The sequence below is a fragment of the Bombus impatiens genome, unplaced genomic scaffold (assembly GCF_000188095.3).
Source record: "Bombus impatiens unplaced genomic scaffold, BIMP_2.2 scf_0096, whole genome shotgun sequence".
NCBI lineage: Eukaryota > Metazoa > Arthropoda > Insecta > Hymenoptera > Apidae > Bombus > Bombus impatiens.
In genome coordinates, this window is record NT_176515.1 from 1,128,187 (window position 1) to 1,147,276 (window position 19,090).

Genomic DNA, 19,090 nt, shown 5'->3' on the forward strand with positions numbered 1-19,090 from the left:
CTTTACATTTCTTCAAATTTCAGCTAAACGGAAAAATTCTATCGTTACAATTCAAAGGAACAATCGCGCAAGGAACGTTTCAACGAGCACAAAGTAAAACATAGTACGATTTTCAGCCCGCTAATTACCTTTTATCGATTCTACTTTGATAATACGCGTAATTTAATGGATTTTCGGTCTATCCGAAATATTCCAATTCCGTAACGCAAGATGTATCTAGCGAGTGTAAGACTGCTCGTCTCGCTATGTTCACCGTGCGATTCTATACGTACGTATGTGCGACACGTGTTCCGCGTATCGTGCCTCGCATGGAAGTCTACAAACTCCAAACTCTAGACGTATACTCGCGTGACTTCTACTACTTGAGACCAGTGAACTCGCCCTGGTCGACGATCGAACTCGGTAACTCGCCCCTCCTTCCACTAGCGATGCCTATGCGGCGATATTCCACCCTTTGCAAACACGACCACGCGTAGGTGTACCGGTACTGTTATGTTAATATACCTTCCTCCATGCTTTGCAGAACTGGAGAGACGCGATTGTTTCCACCAGTGCCGCCCAACTTTTCTCCCAAACGAAACCACCCCCGAAGACTTGGTCTCCCTAACCTAGGATATTGCTATATCGATCGTAGAATATCAGCGAATCTGTGTATAAATTTGAACTTTTACCAATAAAGAAATGCAATCTAAATAGATATTTTACATCGAGTATTTTGCATAGTCTTGCGATTGTGTATGTCTAGTTACCGTATTTTATGTATCTTTTTCGAAGAAAGACAAAAAAGAAAGAAATTCTCGATACGAAAACGAAACCGACCAGGACCGAATTTAAGAAATCCGGTTAAAAATTAAAGACAACAGCGCGGAAATGTTCATTTGAGAACCTCTCCGTTCGAGGGTACGGTGAAGTTTTTACCGACATCGCACATCATTCTTTACGCGTCAGCCAACACGCGTAGATATATACGAAGATGTAACGCTATCCAAATTTAGCATTCGAGCATTAGTGCATTTAATTTTTGATTTATCATCGTATATGTTAATTTAGGCGCTCTTTTTCGGTACGCTAAAAAATGCCTTATACTACACGTAATTCTGTTCTTATTTTCGATAATATAGCGTACTGGTTACGTAATTCTAACTCGATACAAACAAGTCTCGATACGTCGTTTTTCGAATCGATGGATCATTCCTGCTATTATATGCATACGGACGGTTCTACTTCCTGTGCACGACGTTCTCCGCGATACTGGACCGCATAACGCGCGATAAAAGGGTATTGCAAACATCGTGACTATATATGGATCGGCCTTTAAATCCTTTTTCGATAATGTTACGTTTTGAATTTATTTTCTATGGATTTTCGAACGACCAACGACTGTCTCCGCAATTTCTGTCTCTCTAAGAAAGCGAGAAAATTTTCCGCTAACGAACGAAACACGCACTTGCGCGTCTACTGATTTCTCCGTACTTCAATGAAATTATACACGTGACTGGCGACTAAACACGCACACAGCTGGATGAATCATCTGGCGCCGTGGAAAATTTATATTAGAAGCACCGGTTCTTATCTAACCTTAGCCTGCACACACGACACGAGTAAATACATTTATACGTAGGTGCGTTGTAACGAGACTTTGTCTCGATTTGCGTCGTGTGAGTTACTCACGAGCCACGAATGGCTAATACGAGTAAGATCCAACGCATCTTGTTCTCAACGATATTCATCTTTCGATAAATCGATAAGTACAGCGGTGTATGTCAAGATGCGCGATAGGGTCGCTTTGCGTAAGAAATTATCCCTATTGTAGATTTTGCAAAAATTCATGTCGCAAATTCGTTTGTTTGTTCGGATATAAGCTGGTATACCGAAACTACTTTATGGTAAAGTATACCGGAAGCGAACGTTCTTAACGAGTCTTTTATCGTTTGATATCAAGACGAACGAGTGAAACTGGTTCGCCAAAGACTCGTTGCAATTACAAAGCAATTTCTCTCTTAATACACGATTATGTTTTCGTTAGGATATCCAAGAGAAATGCTGCGTAGGTCACCGGCGATTCATAATGTACAAGCGAACTTTCTTTTTAACGAACCTCCATCTTCCGTTCTATACCAACGTCGAACGAGAGAAAACAAACGTGATATTAACTGTTAAAATACGATCCACTGGCTTGATTCTCAAGATCTCGTCGTAAATATTCTCACGATACGAACCATACTGGAAAAAATGTTTAAATATCGAATGTACGAAGCGAATTGCGCGATAAAGTTAAACTGGTCTGTTCTTTTCTAAAAAAAAAAAAAAAACGAACGCAATTCTTTGAAATCATCTTAGAGGAAAAAAAGGAGGCAATTCGCGCGACTCGTAAACGACCATGGAGAAGAATTGACGAATAGCAGAGAAAGAGAAAAAAACGCTGACGATGACGGATGTTCGTTTTATTGTTCGAGTCGTCGAAAAAACAGCAAAGCATCGCGCTGCGAATAATCACAACGGTTACTGCCGTTCTGAACAGGAAACAACGAATGTCGTGGTAAAATTAAAACGTTCTTTCGTTCGGTCGTTTCATCGTACGACGTATAAATCTCGATTCGATGGGAAATTCAAGAAATCGGATAATTAAACGACGAATGTGAATTTCGAATTACTTTTTATAAAAATTTTATCGAAGTCACGGACGCAGTAAATAGTCATTGAACCAGATACTTCGAGTACGTTAAGCATATGTGTACTTGACCGACTTTTGAAAATAAGAGGAATTCCTCGAGTCTGTTTTAACATTTGTTGGCCACACTCGCGATCCTCGAGCCATTAATACGGAAATTACGGTGAATTGAAAATTCGGAAAAATACACACGATCATCGAGCGAAAGAAAACCAGGGCACTCAACGTCGCGAGAGAGTAGTTTCGCAACTAAATTTATCAGTTCCTTGTTTATAAACCGGTAAAACCGTATTAGTATCGTGGCATATTCGCACTGGTAGAGCGAAATACGATAATGTAATTTACAAGATGATTATTCAGTGAAATTTCTAGGATAAACAAAGACACTGACGTAGCGATTAGTCTCTATTTTCTGATAAGGCGTTGGATGTGCTACCGGCATGTAGAAATAATCCATTTTGACCAGAAATAGTGAAAACGAGGGTATCTGGAATCCCCGTGACAGAGTTCAAGATTCCCTATAGAAGCTAACTGCTTTAAAATCTTGAGACATTGAAGGATCGGAATCTTGCAGCGTAACAAATTGCTCCATTACGTTTCATAGCAGGAACCTGCCAGCGCGGATAGCTCCGTTAATTAACACGTTCAAGCATAGTTATTCATAGCGTTATTCCGCAAATCTTTCACTCGACACGCGCACGTGAGCATAGGCCGATCGCCGTTGAATTACGCTCGCAGGAAGGTCTTGGAGGCAAGGACGTTCCGGTTGAAGCGAACGGAAAAGTGACGTTTCAGTCCATTCGCATGATAATTAAATTCTCGGAAGGGAGACGCGGAAAACGTTCGTCTGTCAACGGTCGAAACTGGTTGAAAAAAGTCATCGATCGGTTTTGAGGCGGGGGGAAAAAAAGCGATAAGATCGGGAACGGAAGGGAAGGGGATATGGACGTTAAGAAGGCGGAATAACGAACGAAGGGGCACCAAGAAATAGAGAGGGCCGCGACAAAAGAGGGAGGGAGGGAGGAAGGAAGGAAGGAGGGGAAAAAGGCAAGAAAGAACGCGAAAGCGAGCGTAGAGGGGAGAAAAGGTGTTCGACGACGAGGAAATTTCCATGACGTAGCCGTACGCTGCACATACTGCCGTGGTCGGTCGCCATGACTTCCAATTCCAAGCACGCGTCATTGTCGGTCGGCGATTGACCGAAACTTGTTCGGTTTCGAGGATCGAAATCTGCCACACGGCAAACTAGTTTCGGTTACGAAACAAAAGGGTCGAAGTCCCGACGACCGCCACCGTTCATAGATTCACGTTCCCCCCGTCTTCTTTTCTTTTTTCGAGATAGAACACGGTTCAAAGGGAAAGAGAAGGTAAGAAGGGTCGGAGCGAGTTCGCGTGAATAACGAGGCACCCGGTTAGTGGAGAGAACATAGCAAGGGTCTGATGAAAGACTGTTTTGCACGAGTGCCGGTTTCTTCGAAATCCTGTTGCCAGAGAAATCTTTCTTCCTACCCGGACCCCTTTGTTCCGTTCACGGGCTTGCCAATCCGCTGTTACAAGGGAAATGTAACTGGCCGATTCTTCTCTGCCCCACTGACGAGTCTTTCTCTGCCTAATAGCGAATTCTGTCCTTCTTCTAACAGCATCTTCTCCTCTTTTCTTTATGGATAAATATCTGTTACGATCGGATTCGACGAAATCAGGATTATCGATGCTTCTATCGATCGATAGATTTCGATAGAATTATCAGGCAGTCGACGATTATTAAACTCGACTCGATTTAGATGTTTTATACCGTGTCGAGATATTATTCAGATTGGGAGGAGTGGGAATATTCGCACGCGCGCAACTTTCTATTTGTCAAAAATGTGCCAACTTGACACAGGGTACTGGCCGTGTCGTTTATTAGCGACTACTTTCTAATTCAAGATTTTAAAGAATTCTCGCGTTCTACCTGTTACATTCGTGTGTATGTAAACAGAAGAAGAAAAAACACGAAGACGTTAACTTTCAACGGCTGAAACGATTTAATAAATGCAGAATTGCAGTACCTATCTTGCCACTATGGATATTAGGATGACAGATACAAGTAATTAAGAAGACTAATAAAGATAAACGTCTCTTTCAACAAAGAATGACAAATCACTTGGAAAAGATGTTTCAGATTGCACCGTTGCGCAATCGTTGGCTGATTACGCGATAATCGAAATACTCGATGGCAAATTGTGGAAATTACGTGATAAATTCTTATAAAAAATATCTGCCATTGCTCGACTATCAGAAGAGATTACGACGGAGTCGCTGACAAGAATTCCTCAAAATTTCGTTAAAAAGACCAAGTACGCATCTCTATAGCAAAGATACAAATTTGTTAGAGTTTAATGAAACTTGTGGTTCGATACTAAGAAAGCTACGTTAATCAGCGTTAAAAAAAAAACTACATCGATACTACAGATTTTCTTGCTTGCTTGTCTACGTGATACGGTGTTGTAAAGCTAAACAACGAAAAGATCTGAAAAACACGATCGTTCGAACTGGACTCGATTCATCGATCACAGACGGTTCGTGGACGGAAGAAGTCAACGTTCGGTAACCAAGTCGCGTGGAAAACTATGCCCATTCGTCGATTATAATGGATCGAGGTCGAAGCAGAAACTAGATGTCACAGAAGGTAACAGCGAGCTTTTATTCCCTTGTAAAGCATGCGATACCCGAAATACGAATGAAAATTGATAAACAAAGGACACGGTCGAGATCACAGAAACGTTATATTCGCATTTATGAAATTTTAAAACGAATCATGGTCGTTCAAGCGAAATCAAAAGGATTAACCTGTCAATCAGAATACAATAGAATTCCGCATATCTACACCCGAAGGACAAACGAGATGACATAAATCAGAGTTGTCGATTATCCCCACTATGTATGGTTCCGAAACGCGTCGAAGCTTCCATTCTGGTCGAGCGATATTACCTCCTATCGATAGACAAAGCACGGAAAGACTTATTTTGCGCTTCCAATATTCTATGATATACATAATACTCTATAATATATCGATAAGCAACTGTCCGTCTCGTTTATACGATACGGGAAACAACGTGTAAGCAACGTGTGACTGACAATCGCTGGAAAACGCCTCGACGAGAAACGTGTCTGGAAGAAAGTAATTAAGATTTCTTCCCAATAAATGGAGTTTCGATAAACGGAGTCGTATCGCGAGTGTCAGTTGACGGATGTAATTCGAGTGTACCGTAACGGGGCTCTGGCCTGTTGGAGACGATAGTCGGGCAAGGTCGTTCGCCGGAAATATCTGTCGGGATCAACTTCTGCCTGCGTAAAACGACCCTTCGAAAAACTCGTTCGCCCAGCGAAAAAGTTAAACGAGATCCTCTTACGCGTCTTTGCACGGTAAATTTGGCTGGCAACAAGACTTACGAACGAGTTTCGTTTCAACTATTCTCATTCGAGAACGCGCTCAAAGATGAAAAGAAAGTTATCTTGCTGGAAAAAAGAGATTGCCGTCTACGATCGATGTTATCCTAATTTACCGAAGGCAGTAAATTCTATTTAATACGATTACTTTGCCAATGGTCTTTCGAGCACTATCGATGAAAATCAAAATTTTGTAAAGCTGATTCGGTAATAGACGTTTGACTGTCGCAAAACTAAATTGTTAAATGTCAACGAGAAGATCATAAAGTGTACCTAAATTTCAATTTCATTAAGACTGATCACCAAAAATTGATTTTTAAGATACGGCTACGTAAAAATGGGAGAAACGTTTGCGCCACTTATCAACATCCGATTTAACGATTAAATTTAAAGCCGGCTCTTGCATATAATAAGACACATCTAGTTTAAAGTAGGCAAAGAACAGAACGACGACATCAAATTCACGCGCGCTCTAAGAAGCTGTTTCGTCTTTCGACAAAGGTTCCGAACAAACACGACTTCCAATAAAAATTTGCCAAGCGAAAAGATATGCAATTAGTTGCTTGGGAATTTTTATTACGAAATGATCGAAAGAAAACTGTTATAACGATCTGTGTAAATTTTCGAATTTCTCGCTTTTCCCCGGGAGAATCGAAAGAGCGTAGAATTTCAGACTTCGTTAAATCCGACGATTCGACATATTCATATTGGCGGAATAAAAAAATTGCGATTTACGGAGGAGAAACCAGCTCGCGATCGCGGTCCGGGCACAGCGCCTCGACGTTAGATCTCGCGATCAAGTTGACAGACGTTGGTGCAGGACGATGTGGCAAGAACCCGTTGAATTCGTGAGATTAGAAAGTAAATAGTGGCAGAGAATCAGCCGTGATTCGTCGCTGCATTTTATCACTTGGCTCTTGATAACGCGTGTAACGCTCTTCTAACGACGTTTCGTATACGTACCTATACCACCAACCCACGCTCTCTTATTTATCCTTCGTCTCGTTTCATACAATTACTCGTAATTAAGTTTTATCGGTGACTCAAATATGAGTTGACGAACCAAGGTTTGCCAATGTCTCCGGTATCAAAATCGTCGAAAGATAACGATGGTGACGATAATTTTTCAAGAGTTGATCGCAACAATTGCATATGTGCAAGTCATAGTTGGATCACGAGGCAACACTTTACAATTGCAAATCGATGAACGTTACAAAGTACTTTGTTTCTTTACGACTCGAATTTCTTTCGTTCAGTCCGTATCTATAATGGGTTGAACGAATTCTCTCGATAAGCCCTTGCCCTATCCATCGTTGATATTTCCGAAAAAAATGGCTACTCCTGTGTCACGAACCTCCGAATATCACGGTTATTAAACGCTCGTCGCTTATCGCACTACTTAACAGAACACGCGCGATATCACGAAAAGAAAAAAAAAGAAAAGCATACAAACGATAATTTTATCGTAACAGATTCCAACTTCCGTATCGGTTAACCGTCATTGAAAAATTCTGATTTAACTGTACGTATACAATGAAATATTTATTTGTCTTCGAGTGCTCGCTAATTCAGGCGAGCGGATTTAATCCAAGACTGGAAAACTAACTTTCGCTAAAAAATACGCCTAATCGTATTTTCATCGCAAAAAGATTTATTCTTTCTTCGGTGTATTATCGATAATATAATGCTGAAAATTTGTAAATAAGTAAATCATAAAGGATAAATGCAGAGAATTCATTGTGCCGAACTGGAAAGAAAGAGAAATTAACCGATGTATATTCTGATTCGTACCACGCAGATTCCTTCGCTTCCAATGATCAGAAATGAATTTCTTTTAGGTCATCGCAGCTGTACGAGTTAATCTCGCCATACGATCTTAAATAATCGTAACGAACGTATCTCGCCGCTCCAAACTTCGAACGCAATTGCCCCATTTTCGTTCTAACCTTTTCATTCTGTTTTAACAGACTTCACCTCTGTTTTTACAGACGGCGAATTAATCTATTTTAACGCGATCGCGAAACTTGGTCAATACCAGAAAAAAAGATCGTCGTAACGGATTCATCGTAAACCTGGAAGCGAAACGAAGAGGAATTTGATTTCCGCTACGAAACGGAAACATTCTCGCGTTCTAATAACCGTCCAACTCACGGGTTACGTGCAATGATTTCACGATTGAGTAACAATGGAAAGTATCCGCGAAACACCTATGGACAAGAAAAAAATAAATAAGCGAAGGAAGAAGAGAGGGAACAGAGTGGGGAAAGAGTACGAAGCGATTAGCGAAACAGCGCACTTTTTCTCGACCTCGTTTTATTAATTTCACGTGACACTTAATTCAGGTTGAAACGATTGGTTGATTAGTCGATGCTTCGTAAGCAACGTGCGATGCTGGAATTCGCGGCAATCGACAGAGAGAAAAAGAGAAACACGTGGCGATCGCATGCTCCAATACACCAGAAGCTTCCACGTATTCGAACGAGGAATCGCCTACGAAAGTCGTTTCACTTGCGTGCCGATTTTTTTCGGATCGATGAAAATTCGATCGGTCGCTCGTTGAAATCGCGATTTTACAAACAACTATTCCGTCTATAACTATAATATAAATAAATAAAAATGATATTTTCTCATCAAGATGTTTTCCAATTGAGCGTACTCGTACGCCAAAGTAGGCTCTGAAATTGTTCGATCTGGATCGATGAAATAACGACGACGAGATAAACATTCAAACTGCTCTCCGAGACAGTGGTCTGTAGGTGAAGATTAAACCGCCAATTCCGTGCTTCCGACGGAAAGACTAACATCGTTATCTCTATTACTAGGTTGCTTGGTTTCGAATTTACGTACCGTCACTACGGTATATAGACTGTAGACTACGAGCGCTTCGTAAATCGTTTACAGGATCCGTACAATCGGTTAGCTTACATTATGCAGCCTCTCGAACGAGATCGTTTGGCAATAGTTCGTACGTTGCAGGTTACGAACGGTATGCGAATTTTTATATGTAAATCGGCGCTTCCATTTCGGTCGTGTTAATTTTGATTTGCCTCGCGATGTCTCACGTCTATTTATACGCGTGCCGCGGTCGAACACACTTCCGTCGGGATTTAATTAATTCTCACGCAATCGAATGACCGCTCCTATTCGACGATGTAACCGTTAATCCGCCAATAAACCTGTTTCGTCAGCGTTTCACTGCGAATTTTTAATGGAACATCGTTACGCAACGCGCAACAGCTATGCGAGAGAATCGCGTTATTTTCCAGTTACACTGACGAATAATTAGAAAGCTAGCGAGCGATCGATGAGAGGATCGAACGTAAACGGAACCGTTTAGAGGAAAGAAAAGGGAAGATGATAGGCTAATAGTAGAAAAACTCACCTGTGAGCTGCCCCCGTGAACCGGCGCTCCTTGGCTCAGCATCTTGTGCGACATCCTGGTCAAAAATCACGATCGATCTCGTGTATCAAAAATGAGCCTCTGTGTACGTTTTACTCTCCTCGAGCTCTAACGAGCTAGTTTCTCTCCGATCGATCGATCGAAGACCAAGCCAGGCGGTTAAAGTGGCTGGTCCGGCTGCTGTTCGGCCCGAATCGTCGAATTCACTTCTGGAAGGTGCGAACACCGCAACCGTGATCGTATGGTACCAACACGCGTGCAGACAAAGTGGCACATACACAAACGGTGGGTGGCGTGTCGGTATATATCCTAGGAGAACCGCGTGTACTACACAGCCTTGTCGGGCGGGAACCAACGAACCGTTTTACTTTCGACGATTGCGAATCAACCTCGCGAACGGACGTGCTTGCACTGATCCTCCTCCTTTCTTTACAGACTTTTCTCTACGCTTTCTCCTTGCCTCTGTCTCTCGGCCGCTCTTGGGGGATGTGACTAAGCTAAAGGAATCTGCGAGTGTGGGAGACGGGGAACCGAACAGGCGAAACTTCCACCGAAAGGCAAAAGGGCTAAATAGGATGTACGTATGTATACGTAGCAGAGAAACCGAAAATCGTGCGTGGAAATTGGCAGCTTTTGGAACGTCGCGACACCACTCGGAGCCAGCGAAGGCGCACACGCTGTCACGACGTGGAGAACCGTGTCGTTTCCGGACAAGCGTGCATAAAGACGAAATATCGAAAAGGATCGGTGTCTCTGGAAATGGAACTGGAGAAGCGTCGCGAGCGTCGAAAAGACTCGGCTAGGAATGATTCGCGACGTGGGAGGCCGCGGGCGCGCAGTTCCGTCGCCTCTTTCTCCCACTCTTCTCCGCGGCAGTACCTCCTTCGTCCCTTTCCTCGTATCCGATACATGCGTACCCACGACCGTACGTGTACACGCATACAGACCCACACGCACGCACACGCACACGCATGCACACGCACGCACAACCACGAACCACTCAACGACCTAACGGCTAAGCTCCTCTCGGTAACTATGCTTTTCCCCCACCATCGTGCTCCACACAACCTCGAACCCCCACTGCACCCTCCTGATCACGGTCAACGTTCACTTCTCCGGGTTCTCGGACGATGTTCACCACCTCTACCGACAACGCTAACCACCACCACCACTGTCGGCAGGGCCAGCGTCGTTGCCACCACTTCCATCGTCTTTCTCTTCTTCTTCCTCTGCTTCGTCGTTTTCTTCTTTTCTATCCCTCTTCTTCGATCTACCTTTCTCTTTCTCGTTTCTCCGTCACATAACATCAACTAACCGAACGATTCTCCCTTCCCCCTCTCCCTTCTCGTCTATACGTCTCACCCCCTCCTCGAGCTCGACGCGTGACGCTCGTTTTTACCTCTTTTTCTTTCACCCGTCTCCTTTTTCGCCTGCGAAACCATTCGCCACTCCCATCGCACATGCCAAATCCATTTACGTCGAACGCATTTTTGCATCATTATCCGCCTATCAGGCTTAATAATCGTCTTGCATCGATGTTCGGCCTGCTATAGAATCAAGGTTAACGATATCGGCAGATTGGCACATCCAGCGCCGTAACGCTTCCTAGGAATTTCTGAATTCCTAAATTCCTCGCGCACCCTACGCTCTTTAACTTTTCCGGCCATTCGTTAACTCCCTATTATCCTGTGCCGGAGTCAATCGGTAATCGTCGTCGTTGAGTGTGAAATTGGTCGTAACGTAAAATCACCGATTACCGAATCTGGAATCGGACCAAAGGACACGGCCGATGCGAATCGATCTGTTTGCCGTAACTATTGGCAAAAGGGAGAAAAGTTGTTTCGCAGTATCGATAGGGCGATTTCGTTTAAAATGAAATTTTGCCAACTAGCGCATAGTTCTATATATTTGCTTCGTTTCTTCCAAGGACGTTCCAATATCTTCCCTGTTAATCGACACGGAAACTTTTATCGAATAAGACTAACGTCTCTGCGCAAAAAGTGGGAAAACGAATGACTACGAGTTTTCGTAGAAAAGACGTAATTCTGGAATTTCGTTATTTCTTCATCCCTCGACAATAAGGAATTCTGTAGCCTTAGACGTTCATCTGTAAATCTCCGTAAGACTCTAGTCTATCTATAGATGTCTATAAATTTGAGAATAATAAATATCAATGACGTTTTCCATGCAATCCATGCAATCGACACGCACTTATATTGCATACTGTGCATAAAAGTATTAGCGAAAAAAAAATAAAATGGCGATTCAATAGCCATCTCGATAGTCCTTTCGAGATCTTCAAATCGGCTAAATCGTTTCTCGTGACGAATCGTCCGAGTAGCGAAAGGAACGAAACAGCAAATCATATATAATACGCGTTAAAAGCGCAGAATCACGGATTATCGATTCTGAAATTCCCTGGCAACTATAATTTATTTCATTCTCTTTTCACTCTCGACGACGAAAAGGGAGAACTGTTTTCTTGGCTTGCTGCGATCTGAATCAAGAATTACGAAATATATACGTTCATTCATGGGTTTCTTCCCCGCAGACAACGTTCTAAAAGAAAGATAATATTTGAAGTCGTAAATATCCTTAGCTAAAAATAACAGTTTCGTTTGATTATTTTACGACGTAGATCATCAATCATGGAATTTGATTATCTGTTCGCGGCATTACCGGATTTCACTATCCATAAGCAAGTTTATCGCATGCCACGCGAATACCTACATATGTAGGTATTTCTCATGACAACACACAACAACAGAAACATTTTCTTAATAGCTTTCAAATAATCGCGCTCGTACATGTCGATATCGTCGTGATAATTGCTATCTCCTGACAATACGTCGTTTCATACTTTGATTGGAGATGTCGTTGGAAATGTTTAAATGCATCGGATATTTATTTAGTCATATTTTCGCATGATTTGGAATCTCGCCCATGGCTGCGATTCTAGAATTGATTTAAACGCGATTTAAAAGCTCCTTCTTCGAAACTGGTTTCAACGATCTTTATCAAAATTCATACGAGCGAGATAAAATATGATCAACGTTTCTGTCTTACGGCTGAAATACGGTTTTTTAACGAATACGTATTCTCACGGTGATAGGTGACTCACATAATTTCGCATATTTTCCGCTTACCGTTTCATCGACACCGCTAAGATAACCGCTCGCGCACGTGTCAACATTCAAGATTCGTCAATTTTATGACCTCATCGTTATTTATTTCGAGCCTGTTCCAATTCTCCGAGGATCAGGGTTAATAACATCGTTGACACCTTGCTATCGATGTGTGCGCAGAATGCAGATTAAAGCGATGGGTCTAATAATTTTTTTTTTCAATTTGCACTTCCTTTTATTGTGTCTGTTACTTCAACGTTTGCGTATCTGTGCTGTGTGTCTTCTTGGAATGCACGCAATATCGTTTTACGCGTAATAAACAGCTTTTGTTAACAATATCGATAAACGTATCATCACGAATGTCGACGCACCTTCTCGTTCGAAATAAAATACGGATTAAAGCTGATGAAGAAAAATGAGAGCGTATTTGATTTCGATAAAGAATTAGTTATACGATATAGCAACGTTATTTTCATTTCCTTCGGAAGCAGCGTTTAAATTAAAATAGTAAGACAATTTGTATTTCGTATTTCTACTTCCTTATTACGAAAAAGCGCTATCGTACACTAGCTTCCCCAGCAACAAACGGACGAACATATCAACGGAATAAGAGGAAATTATATTATAAAATATTAATTATATATAAATAGTAATTATAAAATACAACCTCTTTACTTTTCCTAAAGAATCGAACGAACCCCATTAATTTGGCAGTCACTGGCGTTGGATTTTCCCGCATAATAGCCTGGTTCGATTTTCCGTTTCTTTGCGCGACTACTGTATTTCTCGCGATGGAATCCTAGAGAAACAGCGTCGCCTAACTGGCATTCGTCAAATAAAGAATTAAGATCGAAACCAGTCGGCCGACGCGCTCCTTAATTACTCCTGCTCGAATCGAGCCGCCTTAGCAAGACCTCCGGTTAACGTTCGCGTAATCGTTCGTACACGTACTCGTTCGTTTCCATCGCCTAATAATAAACATAGTGGGCATAGGTCGAATCCATGATTAGAAACGAAAGAATCATCGTCGACGTTATGTCGATTCGTTCGATCAACGTAAATCGGTACCGATCTACTTGGCCGATTCGGGATCGAGGTTAACGGCATCGTTGACTCCTTGTTTCGAGCGAATTGCCGCAGACGTCTCTTTCACCTCTGTCAATTACGGGAACAGTTGTCGGCATCCCTCAGACCAATCGACGCATTAACATTATCGAGCGGCGTTTTCGACCGGTAATAACAGACGCGAATAAATCATCGGCTTCGTTAATTTCTTTTTTCGTTATCTTCTTCTCTCCTCTTTGGTTCTCCATCGTTATTTTTTGCGAGCACGATCTGCGAAAAAAAATTAGTTTTAGAATTGGAGTGCGTTGGCTTGGTTTCCTCTTAATCGAAGTTTCTCGTATCATCATCGTCGTCAAAACGCATCGAATTCACTCGAGTATGTCCAATAGCTTCAAGACAAATTTTTATGTCTGCCAATTATTAATAGAGAATTATTAAAAAGTGCGAAACAATTTCCCAACTTTAGCACAACTTTGTATATTTTCACCGTGCTTTACATTCCATATTTTTTTCACGTTAAAGACTGTTCGCTTTCGAGTATCGTATTCAACTACATGGATACGGTTTCATCATTTTTTAACCGATTTATAACTTCGCGTTTCACCTCGTACAACAAACAATATTTTAGCGTGCCTATTTAACGGTAGAAGAAAATATAATTTTTTTTTCAGACTCTCAACATTTAAAAAAAATAAACAAAAAAATTCGACAAAGGAGTACTAATGCAACGATTTACCTCTCGAGGAAAATTCAGTGTCACTTGAACAGCGAGATAAAGGCTAACAAACTCGTTTCAAGGAAAAGATAAAAAATGACCCTTTTCAACGATAAAGAAAGAAAATTTCGAGTAAAATGGAGAAAAGGGACTGCGACAACAGGTGCAATCTCCATCTGCAATACGATGGAATATTTTTAACTTTAAGAATTAATTACAATTCGTTGAACAGCAATTTCAACAACTTTGCTGCACACTTTCATATGAATGGAATGGAATTTTAAAAAGTTACACAAAATTTAAATTTCAATTAGGATCGAGTTATTTATGACAAAAATACTTTGGCAATGTCGTTTTTTTATGCCGCTGCTCAATGAAATCTTTCACTCGTGTAAAATTTCGTTGTCTTTGATTCAGAATAAAAAATCGGCGCGTGTTACGCATCCCAATCGCATTAAAACGAAAGATGTGATTCTTTTATGTGACGACACGCCCTTTCATATGCAAAAACTGCAAGTAGTTGACACGACGTTACCGTATGACTTGTGCGTAACAAATACACGCTCTTTATGCATGTACCAGAACGACGTTCTTTCGTTTTAAGATCGCAAAACATTAACATGGTTTATGGATGTCCGTCGCATTCAAAATCTACGAGCTGTTAACATAGTATCTTACTTACTTCACCAAGATTTTTATACACTTGGATATATGATATCCATTTTTCTGCAGCTTGTTTCAGCTACTCTTTCGTTTAATTGATAGCACCAGAAATTTGTATATAAAATGAGCAACATTGAAAAGAATCCTATGAAATATCTTTGAAATATACAGTAACTCGAACATAAATATAAAGTATTTAATCGAATATAAAGCATTCGAACGCTTCTAGAAACTTTTTACGTATATATCATTCAGAACATCTTGAAATCTCATTAGCACTGTGACGGGGCATATGTATCGTGATTATATTGGTAAAATTTAGAACGGATCTGAAAATGTATAAAATATATAAAAATTTCCTCAAATGTATAATGCACATAATATACATGTAATTCAAATATTTTCATGAGCCACTGCATATCTCACTTTCTCACTTTCATCCTAACTATGAAATTAATCGGTACTAAATGCAAACATCGACAACTTCCATATAATCAAAAGGTATAAATTTTAAAATATATATAAATATAAATTTCATAACCTCGTATCGAGCGTAAGTAAACTTACGTCGAATTAAAGACACACAAATACTGATCATATCAGTGAATGACATTTTGTCACCATTATCCAACACTGATCTAGTTAAAGCAACCGCGTTATTTTCATATTGAGCAGATACGTCGTAATCAGAATGAATTTAATCAACGTATACGTTGTTGCGCCCGCGAAGCATGTGGATTTGTTGGCTACGCATATTTTCGCGGTGGCATCGTGTAAAAGATCGCGCCACAATCAAATACGAAACCGTTGACCGGTGGCGCAGCGAAGCTTTGTCACGGCAATACGATATTACGCTCAAGATTTGAATTTAACGACGTTGATATCGTAGGTAATGCGAAACTCGCTTGGCTCCGTTTCACAACGTGTCCACACGAAAGAAAATTTTCCACTACGAGGCCATCCGGTAGGAATTCGCGAAGTTCGTACTTACTTGGTTTCCTTTGTCAGAACGTGCAGCTAGAATGAACTTCGTTATTTTCAATTAACTTTTTTGCTTGTTTCCGTTCGTACATCATACTGATAGTTGATCTGAGAAACATTCCGTAGATTTCACCAGGCAGAGTAAGAAGAAGAATAAAACTATCGAGATACTATTACTCCTGTATTCTATTTGAATAAAAGTATAGGTTAGGTTTAGCTGAGTTAGAAATAAGAATATGGGTGACCTCTATGTGGCGCATTGAGAACACCATTTTGATATATGTAATATCGCATGTATCATGTATGTATGTACCATTTACACGAGCGTATATTTATATTTTGGATAGATGTTTATAGTTTATCTTTCCTACTTAGTTATTTCATGTCCGAAAAAAGTAAACATACTTGCATTATTGAAAATACTTTAGTTACCATATTATTTGGAAAATATTCAAACTGTATATGATTATACTTATAATTTGTAGCGAGCATTCCTGATTAAATGTCAAAATAGTCGAAAATTAAGAAATTTAAATATGCGAGTAACCTACATTCCATTATAATTTTGTATTTTCATTGCCTATCCTCGTTCTTTTTTGTTCATTTGTCTTTTAAAACGTAACTTTCAAAGATTTAACGATGGGGAAATTGTATATCCATCAACGATTTCTCGTGAAAGTATCCATTCAAGTTTTCATTATAATCTAATATACCGAGTTTAAATGCAAAAACTTGATACCGTGCATACTCGATCGTGGTGCACGAGATACTGTCCATGTTCCGTTTAATTTCTACTCATTGCAAAAGTTTTGCAGACATTCTTATTTTAATCGTATTTGGTCGCACGGATTAACGTCGTAACTGCAAATGCGCCAGTGATTTCTAATCATCGATACTATCATTACCTGAGATTTCATTTATTCGTCTCGATATGATAATCTTGCTTGACGGAAGCGTAACAAAAAGCGTTTCTATTTCACACCCGACATCATAGAATTGAACTAAAATATCCGACAGTAAGTGTACGTCATTTAAGAAAAGACTTTACGAGCCTACTATTTACACATAAATAATAGAAGCTGTTTTCCATGATAAAGATTCCATCGTACATTCTCAAATTTCGAATTCATTCCAAGGAACTGCTTCATTTGCCTGTCAAACGAGGCTGCCTATCACATCGATCACACTATCAATACCCATGCACAAACAAACAACCCACAGAATCCCGAACATTTTGCGCAAACAAAACTGTAAGCAAACACTCAATAAATAGTACATACGTTTGTCTATCGAGCCATCCATCGATGTCTCAGTAAAAAACACCATCTATTTATGATGGATCGTTCGTCGATCCAATCCAAAGATATTGCAAGGATGTGCGAAAATCGGACAGAATTCAAATGAGAATTTTCAGAGCGCCTCACTGTCTGCGATCGATGCTTCCAAGGCTTGTATATAGGTCGCAATAAGATAAATGGACAACGATGACGCAGATACATGCAAAAACTTCGCGAAAGCATCACAATGGTATTGGTCCTTCGCCCACATGAATCCCTTGAATCGGACGCGCGTGTGTATCCAGGCCAGATTTGGTTAAATCATCGCGCCAGGACGAAAGCTATCCTCGTGCGAACAACACCGTCCTTGAGACTTGAACTTTGTTTTCAGTGGAGGAAAATAGGCTATTATGTCGATGATGCTGTTTACGTTGCGTCGTTTGTTGAGTTGTTTCCACGATCGCAGTCAGAACTATATTCGACTTTGTTTTTGTGTGCAGCTATAAGTTTCGTCGTATATGTGCTGTATAAAACGTTACCTAAGGCCTAGAAAATTCGGTAACAGTTACTAAATGGTTTGGAAGATGAGAGAGCTCCTTTGCTTCCTTTCTCTTTTCTTTTTTTTTTTCTTTTTTCACTACTTTATATTATCTTGCTTGTAATTGAGAAGATATTGTTAATGAAATTCAATACATTCGTCCAATGTATTGGTATTAATGATTTACATGCACTTTGACGATACAGTATTTCTCGCGCGTATGTACTTCGTGACAGATTGTATTATTGTCGTTTATGAAAATCATTTTCAACAAATTAGTCTCGTTGTCGTGATTTATCGCACTCGTTAGAGCATAACAGAGATTGATTGGCGATCACGCGAAGATTTACTGATTTATTACTATACTGGAGATACCATAAATTGATAACTATATACAAAGACGAATTGAGCTACATACGAATACATACTTCCTTCTAGCATTGTTAAGGTCTGATAAGAATATAATCTCATAGTTTTAATCAGTAACGCTTACGACAAGATGCTATTACCAATCATTTATTGTTAGCATACATGTTCCATCTGCGTGATAAAACTCGATCGATTTCCTTTTATTTTATGGAAATTTAGGTATTTATTAAAACCAGTTTTCCCCGATACTGGCTAGAAAGTAGTACATAATTACTATTCGGCATCTCGCTAACTAACAGAATTAAGCAATTCGTGATTGTATGATCTATAAATTACTTCGTTATAACTTAAAAGAATAAGCCAAAAAATTCAGACGACTTGCAACGTTTCTAAAACATATTTATATCTCGAATATACACAACACATACGAAATTTTTCTTATTAGGAGATATAATATGACTACAAAGTGTTGAGAAACTGTTGCTTACATAATTCTGCAATTGCATAACATGCGGTTGAAACATTTTGGCGTTATCGGTGGAAAGTACCGTCAGTTACTTAACATTTATAAATGAACAATTTGCACATTCTAACACTCTAAGGAACAGCCAGTTGAACCCCAACTTCGGTCGTTGTAGAAGTAAAAATATGTAAGAACATTTTAGCATACATTCGTAAATAAAACAAGAGATATATAAATATAGATTACACACGATAAGTATAAAAAATCAAAGTATCAAAGGTCTTTGTATGTAAATATGTAATAATGTAATAACCATGTGCATGATAATACGATAATATTCATGAGAATATTGATATTTGTAATATAAATGTGTCATAGCAGTATTAGCATTAGC

General features: G+C 40.1%; 1 protein-coding gene across 1 annotated transcript in view; it reads right to left on the reverse strand.

Moving 5' to 3' along the window:
- The window catches only part of LOC100745811 (proton-coupled amino acid transporter-like protein pathetic), a 33,868-nt gene extending 23,343 nt beyond the window's left edge, over nt 1-10,525 (reverse strand). The window contains exon 1 of the mRNA XM_012394626.3: nt 9,483-10,525. Coding sequence (XP_012250049.1) covers nt 9,483-9,536 — 54 coding nt within the window. The 5' untranslated portion in view covers nt 9,537-10,525. The remainder of the gene's footprint in view (nt 1-9,482) is intronic.
- Between the last annotated feature and the right edge of the window lie 8,565 nt (nt 10,526-19,090).